This window comes from Dreissena polymorpha, chromosome 13 (assembly GCF_020536995.1).
Source record: "Dreissena polymorpha isolate Duluth1 chromosome 13, UMN_Dpol_1.0, whole genome shotgun sequence".
Lineage (NCBI taxonomy): Eukaryota > Metazoa > Mollusca > Bivalvia > Myida > Dreissenidae > Dreissena > Dreissena polymorpha.
This window is the reverse complement of record NC_068367.1, coordinates 55,930,550-55,950,943: the sequence shown is the minus strand read 5'-3', so window position 1 is coordinate 55,950,943 and position 20,394 is coordinate 55,930,550. Positions and strand designations below refer to the sequence as shown.

Here is a 20,394-nt window from a genome sequence, read left to right as displayed (position 1 = left end):
ATTTAATTATCACTTTTAAATTCAGATCAATAGACAGCTTGGAAATAATTAAAATATTGTCACGCTTCTTTTCATTTTTAATCTATAATAATACGACATTTGCGACCGGCCGCTATTTTGTTTGCAGACGACAATATTAACTGTGTATTCAAAGTGCACAGTGTCTGCGCATGAATGACCGAATATTACTCCATAGCTCCACCCATTTTTACATTTCATTTAACAACGTCATTTCATGTGTAAGCGAGCTCAATGTTGATTGGCCAGCTAGCATGCGCACTTCAATAACAATAAGGTCAAGCGATGTCTCGTATACACGTGCAGACCGGTTATTGTTCACTGTTCAAATTGCGAACACTTTCATTGAAACAAAGAGAAAAATATAGAAAACCAATCCAGGTTTAATTGGTGGCTGTTTTCAATGAAATTTTACGACATTTTAGCATTTTCTTCATCAGATTTTTTTCCATGGACCAAAAAAATCGTTAGGGTCGGGGGCAAAAAATAGGGTCGGTCGGGTTCCCTGAACCAAGACTATTTTTTTTTTTGGCCTAAATGACAATTATATCGTCTAGGTCAGTTTTCAACTGGCCTGAGGTGAGTTTTAACCAGAGGAAGTGTAGTCAATTACTATACTTAATGCAACTGTCAAATTTTAATACAATGGTTTAACACGTCCTTAAATACTAAGTTTTATCCCAGGTGTCAACATGACAATCTGACATGAGAAGTCCAATTAATTTTCAAGAATATATAATTAACATTAATTATTGCCAAAGGGAATTTTGGCAGTAGAGATTGACAGGTCTACATTTATGTACATATGTGGAAAATATATTGTTGATAAATTAATGACAATTATAATGTCTAGGTCAGTTTTTAACTGGCATGAGGTGAATTTTAACTAGATGAAGTGTAGTAAATTACTATACTTAATGCAACTGTCAAATTTTAATACAATGGTTTTTAATTTATCCATATTTAATTGTCTGGGAGTAGCAATTATGTAACAATGTTAAATACCTTAACACTGATAAACAGGCTGTTACAATGTCATTATAACATTTCTTATGCACTTGAAACTTAGAAAAGTCTTCGTACTGTTCTTATATCAGATTATAAATAAATCTTGATTCTTATGTATGACCCATGAACACTGCAAATTGTTTGTACCGTATTTTCTTTTTGTATCTTGTTGCCTACATAATCTTCATATTGCTATACACCATAAAACAAAAATTGATCATTGATATCTCCATCATCATAAACCAGTTTTCACAGCACCGAATAGCCACCTTTTAATTAACATTGTCACAAGGACATATTATAATTTATTATACCTCACTTTTATTTACAATGCTCAACTCCCATAGGCCATCGTGACATAGAAATACTGTCAGACCCAGCGGGAATAAATTTACTGTCCAAAATTTACTGTATCCCGCTGCCATAGCAATCACGCGCCACCAGTGGGAAAAAATTTACTGACAAAAAAAATACTGTATCCCGCTGCCTTAGCAATCACGTGCGGAATGTTCGAAAATTATACTGTCCCATTCGCGCATGCGCAGTACGCAGTTTTGCGTGTCCGTTGTATTTGGATAATTAAAATATCGATTGCAGCTGAAACTGTGCTGTAGAATACATTAATGCCATTATTTAAGCTTTGACAGGAGTCAAAAAGAAAACCAATGTAGTATAAACGACACGCTTACCTCAAAGGCAACTTTAATCCAATGCTAATAACAATAAAGTAACAACGATATACACTTCCAGTGTCTGTTCTTAAGGTGTTATGCATGACCAATACACAATCCGAAATACGTTTTGGATTTGTTCGATGCTTTAAACACTGCAAATTGCTGGTACCTTATTTTCTTCTTGTATCTTGTTGCCTACAATCTACATATTGCTATACATCATTAAACAATCAAAGCGCTGAAGGCACTGAATTTGTTCGCTGTTGTATAATCTTAGACGCAACTCAGTTTTCAAAATTATGTTATAGCTTTTTATATCGCAAGTTTGAAATGACCACAACCCATTCAAATTTATAAAGAGTGTGTCTTAAAGCACAGGTCGAGATGCGTTTTTTTTCCAAATCATTGTTACAGTTATTCAGTGTGCACAGGCTAATCTTATTTGACATGCATTAAGCCCCGTTTTCCCTTAAAGCAGCCAATATGTACAGATTTCAATGATAAACACTAGACTGGCCAACGTTGTCTTACAAGCTGTTAAATACTTTTGAATACAAACACGCTATGTAGTGTACCAGTGGGAACAGGCAGATGCAGTGGTTAGAGCAGACGCTTTAAGCATACTGCAGTTATCCACACAGGCAGTCGTAGCGTAGTTAAGCCCATACTGATTTGCAAAATTGCCTGGACATTATTTGTGAGCTAACACTCACAAATAAAAATTGGTCATTGACATGTCCATCAACATAAACCTGTTTTCACAGCAAGGAATAATTACCTTTTAATTAACATTGTCACAAGGACATATTATAATCTATTAAGTTTAATTGCTGTTCATAACATGATAGTTTTACTTTCTACAATTATTTAATTAAATGTCAACTATATCAATATTTATAAGACATGAATTGTGTAATTTTATACAATCATCATACATGCCAGAAATTTTTAGGTCCATATCGGGACATTCCATTAAAAATGTTGGGACATTTGACCAAAAAGCATGACACCTAAAACGATCAATCACGCCACCTTTACTGCAGTCAGTAATCAGTATATTTCTTACAAAACCTCATCATTTTGGCAAAATATTGACCATAAATGTGTTTAAGAATTTTATGAACACAGAAGTTCTCCATTTTCCGGAAGTAAACACACATGTGCACTATGCGGATGAATCCATAATGTGAAATCTGGGGCATGCCTCTATTTGAGTTAAATTTAGGACAGAGGCATGCGTAATCGTTCAATGCGATTTGCGAGCATCGAGCACTGTTTTTATTCAACCAATCATCAATTAACTCTAAATTTAGATTGATGCAATATGTAGCAAATACAAATTCCTTTCTGAAAATCAGTCAAAAACAAAAGTAAATTTATTTGAATCACAATGTGTATTGGTTAGCGCTCATTTTTGTATATACTATTAGCAGGGCTTGTTTTCCTTCTTTGAGACTGGACGTGGACGGACATTTTGACATTTTGACACGGACAATTAACAATTCACCGACAATTCAATCTAATACGGCCGCAATTTAAAAAAAAACAACAGACATTTTGTGCTCAAAACTGTCAAAAACGGACATTTCACAATTTCAAATTAAGTTTTGTTTCACCGTTTTTCATTTCGATTTTGCAATTTTTGTTTACTAATCATTTAAATGACGTCGTTGTTTCAATCGATTACAAATGAGAATCGATTAAAATTTTGAAACCGGTGCATATTAGTTTACGCGCGGCCGATCAACCTCACCATTATCCAAACAAAATAGCGTCGCGCAACCCGCGGTACTATGCAAAAAAGATAAAAAACACACCAAATAATCCAGATTTATTGAAATTCAGGATAACCATAAAAAAGCCGAAGCTTCTACAGAAGGGTTAGTGTTTTTAAAATGCACAATTAAAACGGACATGGATTAAATTATGAGGAAAGTAATCTGATTTTTTTTTTATGCAAATGAAGCATTGCCATTGGTAACCAAGAGCGAGACTTGTCATTCTATATCTTATCAGTTTGCAATTATTGTAAATATTGGTTCAAATGAAGTATAACTGTGATCCATTCACATGAACATGTTTAACAGTTTCAGTATTATAATGTTCTGGGAACGATATATTTTAATTAATATACCAACTATTTCTGAAATCAAAAGTAGTTCTTTCACTCGTACTATATTTCGGATATGTTAAAATTCGGACATCTAAATATAGCGATATTTATGTGTTGATTTGTTGTTGATAGTTTGTAAAAGTATGTTTTGTGTTATTTCAGACAACAAGAATGAATGGTTGCAATTATCCTGTGCCTTTCAGTCAAGAAATAGATGTGAAAAATGTTCATTTAATTGGACCTGGAAATCAACCACCACAGATAACAGAAAACCTTTTAACAATAGGTGTTGTTTTAGAATTTGTGAAATTTGATAATAAACAGAAGTTGATTTATAACATGTCCAAATGACCAAATGTTACTGTTAAACAATTTGAATTAAGATGCTTTATTTTCTGATTTTTGATTCATTTTTCCTTTCAGATGATATACATTTGTGTGATTCTAGGTTTCAATAAATAATTCTGATACATTTATGCAGGATACTGTTACATTATTGTTAACATTATTATATTATGTTGGTTATCTGGTTTATCAAGTGAAAACAAGTTATTTATATAAAAATAAAGCTTATTAAGACTTATGGTACTTGTTGTTATTTATGTATTAATTAAGTTTATTAACATACTTCTAAAAGTTATAAAAAAATACAGTCAATACCATCATTTATTAATGTAGTAAGGTTCTTTAAATTATTGTTGTTATTAATAAAGTCGGTATAACTGGCGGTTTTCACACAGCGATAAAGTTGCACATCTTTTTTGGGGCCGGTGAAACCCCTGAATATAAAATTCATACAAGGCAGATAAGATTTTATTACATTATTTAAGGACATTTTCATAATATTTAAGTGTTAAACATGCTTTTACTGTACTTATGCATTGATTTCTGAATTTCACAGTTTGTACAGGTTCGCGACTCGTTTTTTCACAATTTTCAGTAGTTCGCGACTCATTTTTTCACAATTTTGAAAAGTTCACGACTCATTTTTCACAAAATGAGGGGGCCAGGGCCGCTTCACAAAATCAGGAAAAAAAAGCCCAATAATACAAACCTGTTGTTTTGACAGATTTTTAATACCGCGTAATAGTTTATTTTGGACTTGATTTTGGCCATGAAATACAAAAGCAGTCTGCTTTTAATACACTACGTTGCATCTCTAGCTAGCAAATAGTGACCATTATCATAACAAGAGGGCCAAGATGGCCCTAGTTCGCTCACCTGAGAGGAGTCAGTTCATTCAATCTTTACCTAATGTCAAACTTGACCTAGATATTGACCAGACAAACATCCTGGTCAAGTTTCATCATTATTGAACCAAAACTCTGGCGTAGGGAGTGTTTTTGTAAGATTTGAAATGGTGACCTATATTTTGATTTGACCCCCCTTTCCAAACATCAAACTTTGCTTACAAGGATTTTGTATAATTTGGACAATCTAAGGGCAATAATTATGGCATTAATTATGTGATTTTGCTCATCATCAAATAAATAATGCTTGAGAAATGTGAATGCTAGAGTGTTTACAAACCAAATGTGGACGGACAGACAGCGGACAAAGACCAATCCTAAAACCTCACCTGAGCAATCAGGTGAGCTAAAAAGTGTGTTTCACCGATCTGAGCCATTTTCCGACTTTTCCAAGAAATCAATAAAACCAATGTATTGACTAAGTTTCACAATGATTAGGCAAAAAACGTGACTTCTATAGTGTTCGATCACAAGGTTTCTCTCTATATAGTCACACAAGGAAAACTGCTCCACCCCCCTGGCAGCCATGTTTATTAACCTATTGGGACCATCCATGTTATCCAACTGACCGGAACCATTTTCCGACTCAACTCTCGTATCAAGGAAACAAATGTTCTGACCAAATTTCATGAAAATTGGGCAAAAAATGTGACTTCTAAAGTGTTCACATGTTTTCACTATATACATATAGAGAAAAATGCCCCGCCCATTGGCGGCCATGTTTTTTCACCGATCTGGACCATTTTCGAACTCGTCCGACATATCAATAAAACCAATGTTTTGATTAACTTTCATGATGATTGGGCAGAAATTGTGACTTCCAGAGTGTTTACAAGGTTTCTCTATAGCCAAATAAGGAAAACTGCCCCGCCCACTGGCAGCCATGTTTTTCAACGGACCGGAACTACTTTTGAACTCAACCAACATATCATTAAGACAAACATTTTGACAAAGTAACATGAAGATTGGGCATGAAATGTAACTTCTACAGTGTTTACAAGCTTTTTCTTTTTTTTGACCTAGTTTTTTACCCGGCACGACCCAGTTTCGAACTCGACCGAGATTTCATTGGGACGAAACTTCTGACCAAGTTTCATGAAGATCAGACAATAAATGTGGCCTCTAGAGTGTTTACGAACAAATGTTAACGGACGGACAGACGGACGGACAGACGGACGACGGACAAAGACCGGTCACAAAAGCTCACCTGAGCAATCAGGTGAGCTAAAAACACCATGGTGTAAATGCCCGATAAAATAAATAATTTGCCAATAGATCGCTGATAAGGTGTCAAAAACAACACTGTATCAATCAACTAGTAGATATGTTTTGTTAAATTTGTTTAATTAAAGGCTTTTCGTACTATATTCAAGTTTTTAAGATTTCATTTTCAATCCTTAGATACTGATAAGCAGCAAACAGCATAAAACCTGAACAGACTGTGAGTAATGGCTGTTTGCACATAGCCATTTTCACTTTGCTTCTGGGTGGGAAAGGGTTAACAAAGAATTTTAACCTTAGTCCAAAAGAAAGTCAATGTCAAGGTCTAAGTCAGGTTGGATGACTATTTTTTTTTTTATAGGTGTTCAAAAACATCAAACATTCAAGTATCAAAGCTTTGTATCAAGTGGCATTGATGTTACATGAAACATGTCATTATGGGTAAACAAAGAAATTAGACTTTCTTAATAAGTCCTAGCCCATAATTAGGTCAATGTTAAGGTCAAAATGAGCTCAGGTGATGTTATGTGACGAGTGTTCATAGATAATATCCATACAAGTATAAATGTTTTGGACCTTGTGAAATGTGAAATGAGGTCAGCATTTGGCAAATTAAATTGCAAATAGCATATCATATTTTTTTTATAATTGTTCAGTTTCCAAATTTAATTGTTACTTAAATGTATTTACTACTGTAGATTAACCTAATGTTGTTTACATAAAATATCATGGACTCCCAAAATTGGACTTATTCATAGGATCTCAAATGTCTGACATAAGCCTTCAAATGTAAGCATTCATTTCAACATCTGATTGCGTGGATGAGCAGAGCCACAGAACTTTGCACGTAATAGTGGTTTGGCAAAATATCTGCACAAATAATACATATTATTATAAAGTGTGATCTGGAGTATGAAAGGCAGCAACAACCATCATTAATGCCCTGTCAGGAAACATACTTAGTAAGTGTTCATAGAATTTTAAGTATGGCTGTTTCAAATGATGTAAAAATGAATTGATGATTAATTGTTAAGAATTCAACTTAAAAGCTAGGAGTAAAACAAGAATAGGCAAAACGGAAGATTCTGAAGCTCTGTAATAGCACCAAATTTCTTTACCTTGACCTGGAGTGAAGTCAAATTTAATATCATTTAGCTCCCTTTTTTCATTCCTGAAATACAAAAGTAAAGTAACATAAGAACAAGGAGTCAACACCGCAACAAGACAGGGGGCTGTTTCATAAACGATCGTAAGACAATGTTAACTTACGAGAGAATTTTGTAATCTTAATAAGTAGACGAACTAGCTCGCTATGCTCGTCAAATATATACGGCGCTAGAGATGCCAATGAAAGCAATTTAGTACTAAAAATTTATAAACATATGATATGGACTTGAGCAATTATGCATCTTCGAAAAATGTATCGTATCGTAAATGTGTACTACGATGTTTATTGAAACGGTCCCCAGGTGTCCAAAAGGCAGAGGCATCCACTTTCCACTGATGTAAAAAACAAGCTGTTTTATGGCCAAAGTCGACCTTGACCTCTAATTGTGACCTTAACATTTGATGTTGAAAGGTGGGGGATACAAGCTGCATGCCATCTCCTTGTCATTTGCGGTAAGCAATTTTAAAATCGCATAATGAACGACAAAGAAACAGCCTGTACAAGCTGTTGTTTGGCCAAATTTGACCTTTGAGTATTAAGCGTGACCTTGACCTTCAAAGTGCGTGGGGGGGGGGGAATTTATTACTTGGTACAAACTTTTGCCATTGTATTCACCTGGCTTCTGTAACAGAACCATTGAAAGTTTCTTTCCAGTTGCTCACATGTTATATCCTATGTTAAATATATTTTCAGCTGTATGTAAACTCTAATATGTTACAAAATAGTTACTGATATGTTTTACCAAGATTGATGTTACTTTGGATTTAATGAGCAATTTAATTTAACAAATTAATGTATGGAAACTTTTGTGAAAACTGTTCAAATGACATATCTAGGATAATGGCCAAAACAGGACATTTCAACTTCCAAAACAACTTAAACTTCTGACAAACCGGAGTACATGATGCTACTACATTCAAATGATCAATATACTTTATATGCGATTTTCTACCTTTTTAACATGCATCAATTCAAGTATGAACATTATGCCGAAACATTATTGTGATCAAAATACAACTGTCTCTTGTATTATCACCCGGCTTATATATATATATATATATCTGTGGATTGCCTTAATCTAAGTACAACATCTATTGGGACAGGATCAACAAATTTTTATTACCAAAGATACAACTTTCTCATGTTTTAACACTTGGCTTTTATACATCTATGCACTTGCCTTAATCTTAGTACAAGATTAATTGGGACAGGATTTTCCACCTCTAGAGTGGTTGCAGATGATGATGGATCTTCTATCACTGTCAGGGCTGATCTTAATTTTTCTTCCATTGTATTCTCAGGAGACTGGTATTCTCCACCATATTCTTTGTTCAGGGACAGCTTTGCAGCATCACTCGCAAGTTCATCATCGTCGTCATCCTCTGATTGCTTCAACCTGGGGGACTGAAATATATCGTATATTATACCCTACTGTAAGACCATGACAAAAGGTTACTCTCCACTAATTTTGTATTTAAAAATATTTTCATTACTAAGCTTTGAATTTCCAATTTACTTTATAGGACTGCAAAGTGTTGTTTTATAGGCTTTCCTCTGAAACAGACATGAAAACCATCTGCAAAATTGAGCTTTCGTGCATTGAAGAAAAAGCATTTGGTGTTCAATATTAAGACAATATCAAATACAAACAAGTAAGTGGACACACATCACAGTAGAGAAATGGAAAATCAAATACGACACTCAACAATGGAAACAATCAACAGACCATTGTAAATGTTTATAAATGGAAAAAGTAGAAAGCAAACAGTTATTAATGAGGGGAGCTAAAGGGAAAGAAGAGAGAAAATAGTAATATTTGAAAAGATTTAACTGTATATAAAACATTTGAACACTTAAACAGTCTATTTTACCAGTATTTGAATCTTACTCAATCTTTTCATGTATGAATTGTCAAGAGCATTTCAGAAGATATCGTAGATTAAGTGTGAAACAATTATATCTACTGAACATTTTCACATCAGATCCAATAGTTACATGCTCAACCATCAATATATTTATTTACATTTTTTTACTCATTATTTGATATTTACATTTTTTTAACATTATTTGATAAGTTTAAAAACATTCTTTGAAGTTTTAAGTCTAATTAGATGTCTTTGATGATTAGTTCAGCTATACAGTCATAGCTTTCAAGTTAAGCATAAAGAAAAAAGATGTTCTTTTATGTCATAACTTGTAATTATTCTACTGAGATGAATGGATATGGAATGCTGTCACAGAGGTACACTCAAAATGGATTGAAGGGATTTCATGAACAGAACATTGTCGTCTATGAGGTGGTCATGTGATGCTGTCAGTAACCATGATACCACAGTCCACCTAGTCCTTTAAACACGGCATAAGAAACCCGTTAACTTATGTATTTAAAAAATAACTAAACATATGTATATGTAACAAGAAATTTTAATTCATCTTTTTAATTCATAATTATAATGAACCAAGAAATACATATTTTGTAAATGCCAAAAATATAACCTTTATCAAAGTTGAATATCTAGAAATATGTTTTAAAGTATAATTTACAACAAGAACACAAGTGGGGCAATATAAAAATTATGTATTGTATCAAAATAGTGAAACCTTATACTGTATGAGCAATTTATTACTTTTTCATTGCAGAGTTGTTAATTTTGTTTAACTCTTTATGGATTATCAGCTTTACAAATTTAATTAAAATATAAATTGCTTTGAGCATTGTGATTTGTAAATAAGATAGCAAACATTTAACTACACTTACCTAGTAATTACATATTTTAAGTTACGTTTAATTGTTACAATCATATAAACATAAGGCATTAAAATAATTAAACAGTAAAATAATTAAAAAGTAAATATACAATATTGCCTAAAGTCACTGCAAACTTGCTTGGGTAATACCAAATTGAAATTGCTAAGGTTCTACCAAAACATGCATCGGTAACACCAAATCAAAACTGCCAAGATTCTACCAAACTGATGACAACCACAATATACTACACAAGATAAAACATTCCACACAAAGTGAACATTATTGCTGTTAAAGAAAATGAGAATTATATGAAATTGGTTTCATTTGTATCAACTCTTCACTGTGGCTGTCTATGCTACTGATTCAGATATTCAACTATTTAATGTTGAAACACCACATATACCATTGTAATAGAAAAACATTAAAATGACATTATACACAAACATTTTAAGGTAAGACTTACAGTTATTGAGAAAGTAATAAAAGGGTTTCCCCATGTTTAGAAATTTTTTGAATCCACTGATTCATGGCGTCCTTCATTACCATGTAATCTTCTGTGAGATTTCTGACTATAATGTGCACTATACATGGGCAAAAACACCGTAAAAGCAAGCGTTTGCTATAATACATTACCTCATTGTCTTCTTCATTTTCGTCTAGATCTTGTAGGGGCAATCTCTATAATGAATGCAGAACGGCTGTAATATTTGTGGAAACTTCACGAATGTTTTCGCGTGCCCTATTTTTCAGGCCTTTAAACATTACTTCAGAAGTTAACTCCCATGTTACATTAAGTAAATAGTTCTAGTTGTTTACTTTATAATGTTGAATGATCAAATTAACAAATCTGTTGATTGTTTGTTTTCTGAATATTTCCAAGTTTTTCATTCTTTTGTGACATAATTTCCACTGAGGAACAGTTATAACATAATAGCTTTTTAAGCCTATATCAAAACTCTACACAACACAAGAAAGGGTGGTAATTGACAACTGGTATCAGCCCGATAACATAGATCATATCTTTTGTCCAAAAACAGGTTTTAAGGATATTCAAAAACAAGATATGTCCAAAAGAATTTTTTTATGGTAAACTGTGCAAATATGTTTTCCTACTTTGTGCTTCAGATGCTTTAAAGACTGTGTCGAACAGGTAATGAATTTACAAATTAACAACATTTTCTTTTCAATTATATACCTAGATACATGTAGTCTGAATATATCTGACTAGATAACAATTCCATATCTCACAGTGCGAAATTGGTTTCTGTATTAATCGACTTGAAAAACCAGACTTTCGCATGATGACATGAATGTTCACATCATAAAGACGTCATGATAACATTAACATATTTTCGTAGTTCCATAATGTAATATTTAAACTAAACAATCCTTTGATGCGTTGGTGACTTGAAATGTTGTTGTTTTTTTATTGTAAGAGGGTGTATAATAAATGGAATGTTTCATGGTTATGTTTTCAGATGGTTTGTATCACACTCGTTGATGGTGAGAAATTATATTTGACTCGCCCTGTGGGCTTGCGAATGACAACGTCACAATCAACTTTATACACTCTTTTGGATGGCCTCCCTCATGTTATATTCCAATTTGTAAACAATATTACGGATTATGTTTATTTCCCTGTGAATTTCCATAATTTGTGACATACAGGTATTGGTGAATTTCCATAATTTGTGACATACAGGTATTGGTGAATTTCCATAATTTGTGACATACAGGTATTGGTGAATTTCCATAATTTGTGACATACAGGTATTGGTGAATTTCCATAATTTGTGACATACAGGTATTGGTGAATTTCCATAATTTGTGACAAACAGGTATTGGTGAATTTCCATAATTTGTGACATACAGGTATTGGTGAATTTCCATAATTTGTGACATACAGGTATTGGTGAATTTCCATAATTTGTGACATACAGGTATTGAATACAAGAATACTTAGACTGTAGGATACAAATTACATAAAAACAGAAATTATTACATTGATTCACATGAATGAAACATAATTGGATTACTTCTTTGTCTAAATATTGCACATTTTCTTGTTACTGTATATTTAACACAAAATTATCATACCAGCAGGACAAGTAAATATATAATTAAAAAAATCTACAAACCACAGCCATTTTCAGAAAAAGTCAGAAAAACAACAACAGATTTTTATTTAACCTTGTTTTATTTGTAGCCAGTAAGTAATGCCATACGTGAACTAAGCATTTGACAAATCTGTAGCTTAATATATTTATGTAACAAATTAAAGAATATTTAAATGTAAACAAATAAAAATTCCTAGTTTAAATATTCTATATAACAAGTAAAAAACGAAAAAAAAAGTTTTAATGAGTTGCCTATTTTTACCAATAGAAAGCGATATATGATTATTACAAACATATTTAGAAACAGAAAGAATTAAGTATGATTTATTCCCATAAATTTTACCATAATAGACAAGTAGGCTTTAAACAATCAAAACGACTTTTGAATACATAAGAAAAAGATAATAATAGCACATAAGATAGGCAAACCCCATTTTTTACACGATAATCACTACAATTAATAATAGAAAATATAGCAGATGTGTTGTTTACAGCCATGCATAGCCAGCCCCAACACCATTAAATAAATGAAATAAAAAGAGCTGAAACGATATCAAGGTTGGAATCCACACTATACAATTCAGAAGCAAGGCATATTTGAATCAAGATGCATTCCAATAATGCAATGTCTCCATTCCACTTGCTTTCAAATAAAACCATCATAAAATTGAATACTGAAATTGAAAGTATTTTAAGATTTTTAAATTGAAGGCTTAAATATTTGAGAATGTTTATACAAAAAATAATTTTACTATGCATTTTATTGGAAATTATCAATGTATGTGCCTTTTATTTAAAAATATAAGCCTTACAGAGGTATGTTCAATAAATCTTGAATACAGCAATATTTGTGCCTTCATCAATTTACATGGTAAATCTGAACAGACTGACTTAAATTAATAGTTTTATGCCAATATTCCACATAAATTTTTACCATCATGTTATCGTTGCAGCTCTTGAGGTGTGCTAAATGTGTGTAACACATAATAACAACCTAAAAAGTATTTATTTTCACCACACGTTAATCTCTATCTTAAGAGCACAATTTGCCAAAAATGCATATTTTTATGTGAAATAGTAATATAAACAAGGGCTGTTTGTAAAACATGCATGCCCCCCATATGGGCTGACCGTTGTAGTGGCAGCCATTGTGTGAATACGATTTTTGTCACTGTGACCTTGACCTTTGACCTAGTGACCTGAAAATCAATAGGGGTCATCTGCAAGTCACGATCAATGTACCTAAGAAGTGTCATGATCCTAGGCAAAAGCGTTCTTGAGTTATCATCCGAAAATCATTTTACTATTTCGGGTCACTGTGACCTTGACCTTTGACCTTGTGACCTCAAAATCAACAGGGGTCATCTGCAAGTCATGATCAATCTACCTATGAAGTTTCATGATCCTAAGCGTATGCGTTCTTGAGTTATCATCCGAAAACCATTTTACTATTTCGGGTCACCGTGACCTTGACCTTTGACCTAGTGACCTCAAAATCAATAGGGGTCATCTGCAAGTCATGATCAATCTACCTATGAAGTTTCATGATCCTAAGGGTATGCGTTCTTGAGTTATCATCCGAAAACCATTTTACTATTTCGGGTCACCGTGACCATGACCTTTGACCTAGTGACCTAAAAATCAATAGGGGTCATCTGCGAGTCATGATCAATCAACCGCTGAAGTTTCATGATCCTAGGCATATGCGTTCTTGAGTTATCATCCGGAAACCATTTTACTATTTCGGGTCACCGTGACCTTGACCTTTGACCTAGTGACCTCAAAATCAATAGGGGTCATCTGCAAGTCATGATCAATCTACCCATGAAGTTTCATGATCCTAGGCGTATGCGTTCTTGAGTTATCATTCAAAAACCATTTTACTATTTCTGGTCACCGTGACCTTGACCTTTGACCTAGTGACCTCAAAATCAATAGGGGTCATCTGCCAGTCATGATCAATGTACCTATGAAGTTTTATGATCCTAGGCCCAAGCGTTCTTGAGTTATCGTCTGACAACCACCTGGTGGACGGACCGACAGACCGACCGACAGACCGACCGACCGACATGAGCAAAGCAATATACCCCCTCTTCTTCGAAGGGGGGCATAAATATAAAACTCAGCTTACAAAAGCATTAAATAAAGCTATCTCTATGCTGAGTACTGATTTTACAAAAATTATGTGTTTCTAACTTAAACTAACACTAAACTTCATATTTTATGTATATTTTTTTCAATATAATAGTATATGTAGGACATTAAAGTAAGAGAGACCATTGTTTACACTTTTCTCAGAGAATTAGGAGCACAGATTTTATGGCTAAAGCGAGACAAAGACAAGACTACAAAAATGTCACTGCAGTCTCACAAGTTTTAATGTGCTTTTTTAAACTTTACCACTTAGATACGTATTTTTACTCATTTGTAGCCCCTTAAAACTTCAATTTAATTAAATACTTTCCTTACTAGATTCAAGTTTTAAAGGCTTCATTTCCAACCTTAAGATACTGATGTGCAACAAACAGCATAAAACCTGAACAGAATGCGAGTTATTCGCAGGTTGTTCTGGTTTTATACTTTTTTAATACAGTCAACAGGTATAGAATGCTATAGTCGCCAATAAATCTATATTGTAATTACTCCACCGCATGGCAGCCTTGTTGATGTTATTGAAAAAATTCTATGACCCTGAAGGACTATTGATAGATAACCCAATAAACATTGATTTAAAATGACCAATGAAATTATTTTAGAATATGCAGTGGTTCTGATGATTATGAAAAAAGGCTATGGGTAGCATTCACTAAAATATGGTAAAATCCTTTACATCTATCATGGAAACATCTTGAAATAACAGTGTTATTTTTAATAATTTCAAAAACCAAAATAATTGAAATGTTTTTGTAGAGCAATATTTCTACATTTTCTGTTGTTTTTTTTTTTCAAACTTAACCAGTGGACAGCCATATTTAACAAGAAACCGTCAGAGACAGGTGATGCTCCCCAAAAGTTTTTTTGTCACAAAATTGCACTATATATTCAGATAAAAGGAAACGTCTTGAGGGCACAGTAGTTGGGGGGACAAGAATTTTTTAATAGAAAATTTCAAAGGGCCATAACTCTGTGAAAAATCATAGAACCAGAACCCGCTAATAATATGCACACCTCCTCTTGGTAGTGAAGCTTCACATAAAGTTTCATTGAATTCCGGTCATTAGTTGCTGAGAAATAGCCCGGACAAGAATTGCACTATATGTACAGTTAATGGAAAATTTTAAAGGGCCATAACTCTGTGAAAAATCATCCGACCAGAACCCGCTGATAATATGCACATCTCCTCTTGGTAGTGAAGCTTCCCATAAAGTTTCATTGAATTCCGGTCATTAGTTGCTGAGAAATAGCCCGGACAAGAATTGCACTATATGTACAGTTAATGGAAAATTTCAAAGGGCCATAACTCTGTGAAAAATCATCCGACCAGAACTCGCTGATAATATGCACATCTCTTGGTAGTGAAGCTTCCCATAAAGTTTCATTGATTTCCGCTCATTAGTTGCTGATGAATAAATTTTGGGGGAGCATAAAAATAATTCACAATATATTTGATAATTGGTAGAGGAACACTCAAGGAACATCATTATACAGTTTGGTCAATTTCTACAAAGTAATATCAAGGAAAGAAGATTTTGAGGAGTCAAATTCTGACAACAGTCCTTTACCATATGTAAGCATTTTTGACAAACCAGAAAATATCAGCTCTTGGTATAAATGTGAGCTACATCAAGAAATGCATTTTGGGCCACGCTCTGGGAAAATAGGGCTTAATGCATGTCCATAAAGTGTCGTCCCAGATTAGCCTGTGCACAGGATGATCAGGGACAACACTTCCTGCCTAAAAGTTCAAATGCTTTTCTTGTATTAGCTCACTTGAAGACCAAAGGGCGAGATTTTCTTGTTTGTCACCAAATGCCGACATATGATTTAGAAATATTGTCAGGAATAAAATCCAGAAAACCTTTGTGTCCTAAGGTTCATGTAGAGGCTTAATTTTGAAAAATTTGGGACCCCTAGCATTGAACTCAAATTTGACTAAAGGAAGAGTGCCACATTGAAAATGTATACATATAAGCTTTAAAGGATGTTTTTCCTTCAAACTGCTACCAATTTTGTACATCAACGTTTCATAACATCCACAAAATCAATCAAAATACAAAGCGATTTTAACAATAAAATATACATATTTTCAAAAATCTGAATCATGTTTATTCCACGTATTTCGGCGGAAAATTATATAACTTGTGATTAATATCGACATTGACGAGGGCAAGTTACGCTTAAATAGTAAAAAAAGTTTACATATCTAGAAATATCAAAACTCGAACACATGTCATTTCATCACCATGGGGGCAGCCATTTTTAAATTAATAAAATAGAAAGAAACATGCTAAAAACTCACTCATCGCCTAATTGACATTCCAAACGGTTGACGATGACAAATGCATTGGATTGTAATCTTTCGGTTGATGTTTGCAAACTGCACGATCAGACCTCACAAACACTCAAAAGAATAACTATGTAAGAAGCATTTCACCAATGTTTACAATCGTTGTCGAATCACATGTATTATATTATTGCGCATAAAATAGTACGCTTACAGACTGACAGAAAGATCAATATGTAACTCCGTTCAATTCATCACGGTATACTATTCTAGTGATAATATATAATAATACATCGCTTTAACAATCTTTAATTAGAAATAATTCTTTTAAATGGAGTTTTTAATAACGAAAGTGAAAACAACGGAAGTTGGATGGATATTCTGTGAGATGCACTTCGGCTCCAGAAAAACAATACATATAAACTAAAAAAGACGTGTGGGGGACAATTTTCAGCTGGAAAATATTTTAAATATGGTAATTGATGATATCTCTACGTGGTCATTTCTGTTATTTTGTGCGATCTCTTGCTGATTAATGTTAATAGTTGTTTTACTAGTTGCCACCCAACTGTCAAAATACGTATGTGTTTTCTCAGGTATGTGTATACACATACCCGGTTTTCTCACCACTGCACGTGGTTTCGACCAATTTGTTTTGCACGTTTTTCTACGGAGCACAGCGATGGCCACGCTTTCAAAATGGGTAGAAGGAATCGAAATATAAAATCAATTGGTGTGCCAATTCCTTTATATTCCTTTACAATTTTATATATCGTCTGCAATCTATTTCAATTTGAGAGGGTTTAAAATTTGCAATTTGGTTGAGAGGTAAATAACAAAATTGTTAGCCTTTGAAATAGAATTGTGACTCTTATTATCCACCATACCTGGATTTTTAAAAAGTAGTTACGTTTTAGTTATTTTTAGAACTTTGTTTAGGAAATTTACCCAAAAGAGGCAGTTGAATAAAAACTCATTTGTTGTTTTATGACAATATTTTTGTGTGAAATGTTGCTAACTTGACCTTGTATATGTATATAGCTTTGTATTTATTCAACTTAAGGTAGTGCATATCCTTCCTAACTTTAGATTGAGATTTTGTAAATTAGTGTAAAAATGTATTGGTTTTAAACCAAAACATGAATAAAGCACACAAATATTGAATGTCAAAAATGTGTTTATGTTATTCTATCCGTCTTAAGCTTTAAAATGATATATAGTTTGACCATATTGTACCACATTGAATGAAGAAAAACCAAAGCGAAGTTTTAATGAATTTTATCCCCCCCATGAACCTTAAGATCACTATGTTAACATTAACCAAACTTTACAATCATGTTCCTCTGGCAGTCCTTATTGCTGTCATATAAAGACATTTTAATATATGGTCCTATTGATAATTTTGTCAGCAACCAGAGGTCAAATACCCATGTTTCCAATGCCCCTACCCATCCAATTTCAGCCACTTACAACAGCCTGTCCTTCAAACAAAAAAATACTGATCAAGCGGAAAGTGTCATCCCTGATAAGCCAGACTGCACAAGCTAATCTGGAACGACACTTCACGCTTATTCATTAAGCCCCGTTTTGCCACAGCGCTGCTCATAGTTCAATTTAAAAATCTGCCTACCCGCCCAGTCTCAGCTGCTGCTGCCAGCCCGTCCTCTGACTCGGGGTCCATCTCATCGTCCGACCACTCCCAGGTGCCGTCCTCCGTCTTGTGAAGCCGTCCACTGGAACCGGGCACACGTTTAACCTGACCAACGTGATGAGATGGAGATGTTGTCATAGATTGAATACATTAGGGAAATGTTAATATAGCACATGCTTTATCTGACAGATGCCAAGTTTAACATCAGCTTCAGCATACCAATGGGAGGGATGAACGGTTATAGCGCACCAAATCTTTACCTTTTATTTTGGGGAATAATTCATTAACGGAACTAAAAACGGGAAAAAAGGTAAATTTAAGGGAAAATCGTATCATTAGAAAGAAATTCTCTTTTGCATAGGGGCCACTTTGGCCCTTGCTGAAATGGCCCCTGCACATGGAGGAAAATAACACTTTCCTTCATGCATTAACATATTAAACTACCATCAAGATGGATATATTGGTTTCTGTCATGGTGAGTTCTATTGATCAAAGCACATTGCAACAAAATAACCATTATTTCATTGAATTTATGAACATATGCACAAAAACAATAAAAAACATGACAACAAACACAGGAAACACTTCAAATGTATCTGGGTATACATAACATTATTTAGAAAGAGTAATTACAATTTCATAGTCTTATCACAAACACTTCTACAGTAATGGTCTGCATAACAGGAATGGGAAAGGACACTGTCACCATAAACAGACGTACTTGTAAGTCAATTCCAGAAAAAATCCAAAGGTGGTGTGGAAATTGTAAAAATCTTTGCCATATGCTAGCAGTAACATAAGGTGTACAATTATAAATGACATACTCCGTACATGGTTTAACCCTTTCAGTGTGGGAACCGAATTTTGAAGGCCTTTGAAAACAGTTTGGATCCAGATGAGACGCCAACGTGGCGTCTCATCAGGATCCAAACTGTTTGCTATTCTGATATTATTTGAAAAAAATAGAAGAAAATGCTAATTTTAGAAATTCAGCAGACGACATTTTAGCAGACGACAAATTTCCCAGCATGCAAAGGGTTAAAGACTTTTGTAGTTTTTTATTTTGAAGTAACGCTCTGTGAAAATGGGGCTTAATGCATGTGTGTAGAGTATCTTTCCAGATGAGCCTGTGCAGTCCACATTAAATATCATAAAAGCGGAAAGTGTCGTCCATGATAAGCCTGTGTGGACTGCACAGGCTAATCTGGGACGACACTTTAGGCACGTGCATTAAACCCCTTTTCACAGAGCACAGCCCATTTCTATTAAATATCTTGTAAATGGAAAAAAGTTGTGGTGTTGATGATATAGGACCTGAGCTTTAAAAGCAAACAGAATCCCTTGCAGGACCAATAATATGTAATATTTTCCATGTTTTATTTCAAATTGGTCATGTCTATGAAACCAGATGCGAAAGCAATATTTACCCTATTCACATATTAGGTTTAAAAAATGGAAATTATAATTATCGAGGCATATGAACCACCTCAGTTATGTTCACAATATTTGCACAGATTCTAAATAAACAAGATGTACAAGTTCTACCTTTTTTTTCTCTGTTTACAAACTACTAGTGACTCTTTCACCAGAACATCGTGGATTGGGAAAATTTGTCTCTAATGATATACCTGATGAATTATGCTTGCTATGCCCAGAGGAGGTTGCAAATTGTGCTGAAACCGTATTAAAACTTCAACAACAATTATTTATTTTTTTGCTGAGACAAGAATGGAGGTCAATATTAAGAAAATGTAAGTTACAATTTTTAGAAATGGTGAGGTACTTTGATAAAATGAAAAATGGACATTTAGATGTAAATAACTAAATATAACAAATACACTGTAAATTGATATATGGTACTATTATTTACACATCAATCATCATGATCATTTTCACAACAAAAAATAGCAGCAATAGCCCACAAAGCAATTAATTTTATTCTTAACAAGCAAATTCGTTGAATTGATATCCCCAGCACATT

General features: G+C 33.7%; 1 protein-coding gene across 1 annotated transcript in view; it reads right to left on the bottom strand.

Moving 5' to 3' along the window:
• Window positions 1-20,394, bottom strand: part of LOC127855035 (serine/threonine-protein kinase OSR1-like) — a 113,825-nt gene that overhangs the window by 24,922 nt on the left and 68,509 nt on the right. Inside the window, exons 11-14 of the mRNA XM_052390369.1 lie at window positions 18,393-18,518; window positions 10,835-10,879; window positions 8,633-8,856; window positions 7,403-7,455 (exon numbers count right to left, since the gene is read on the bottom strand). Coding sequence (XP_052246329.1) covers window positions 7,403-7,455; window positions 8,633-8,856; window positions 10,835-10,879; window positions 18,393-18,518 — 448 coding nt within the window. The remainder of the gene's footprint in view (window positions 1-7,402; window positions 7,456-8,632; window positions 8,857-10,834; window positions 10,880-18,392; window positions 18,519-20,394) is intronic.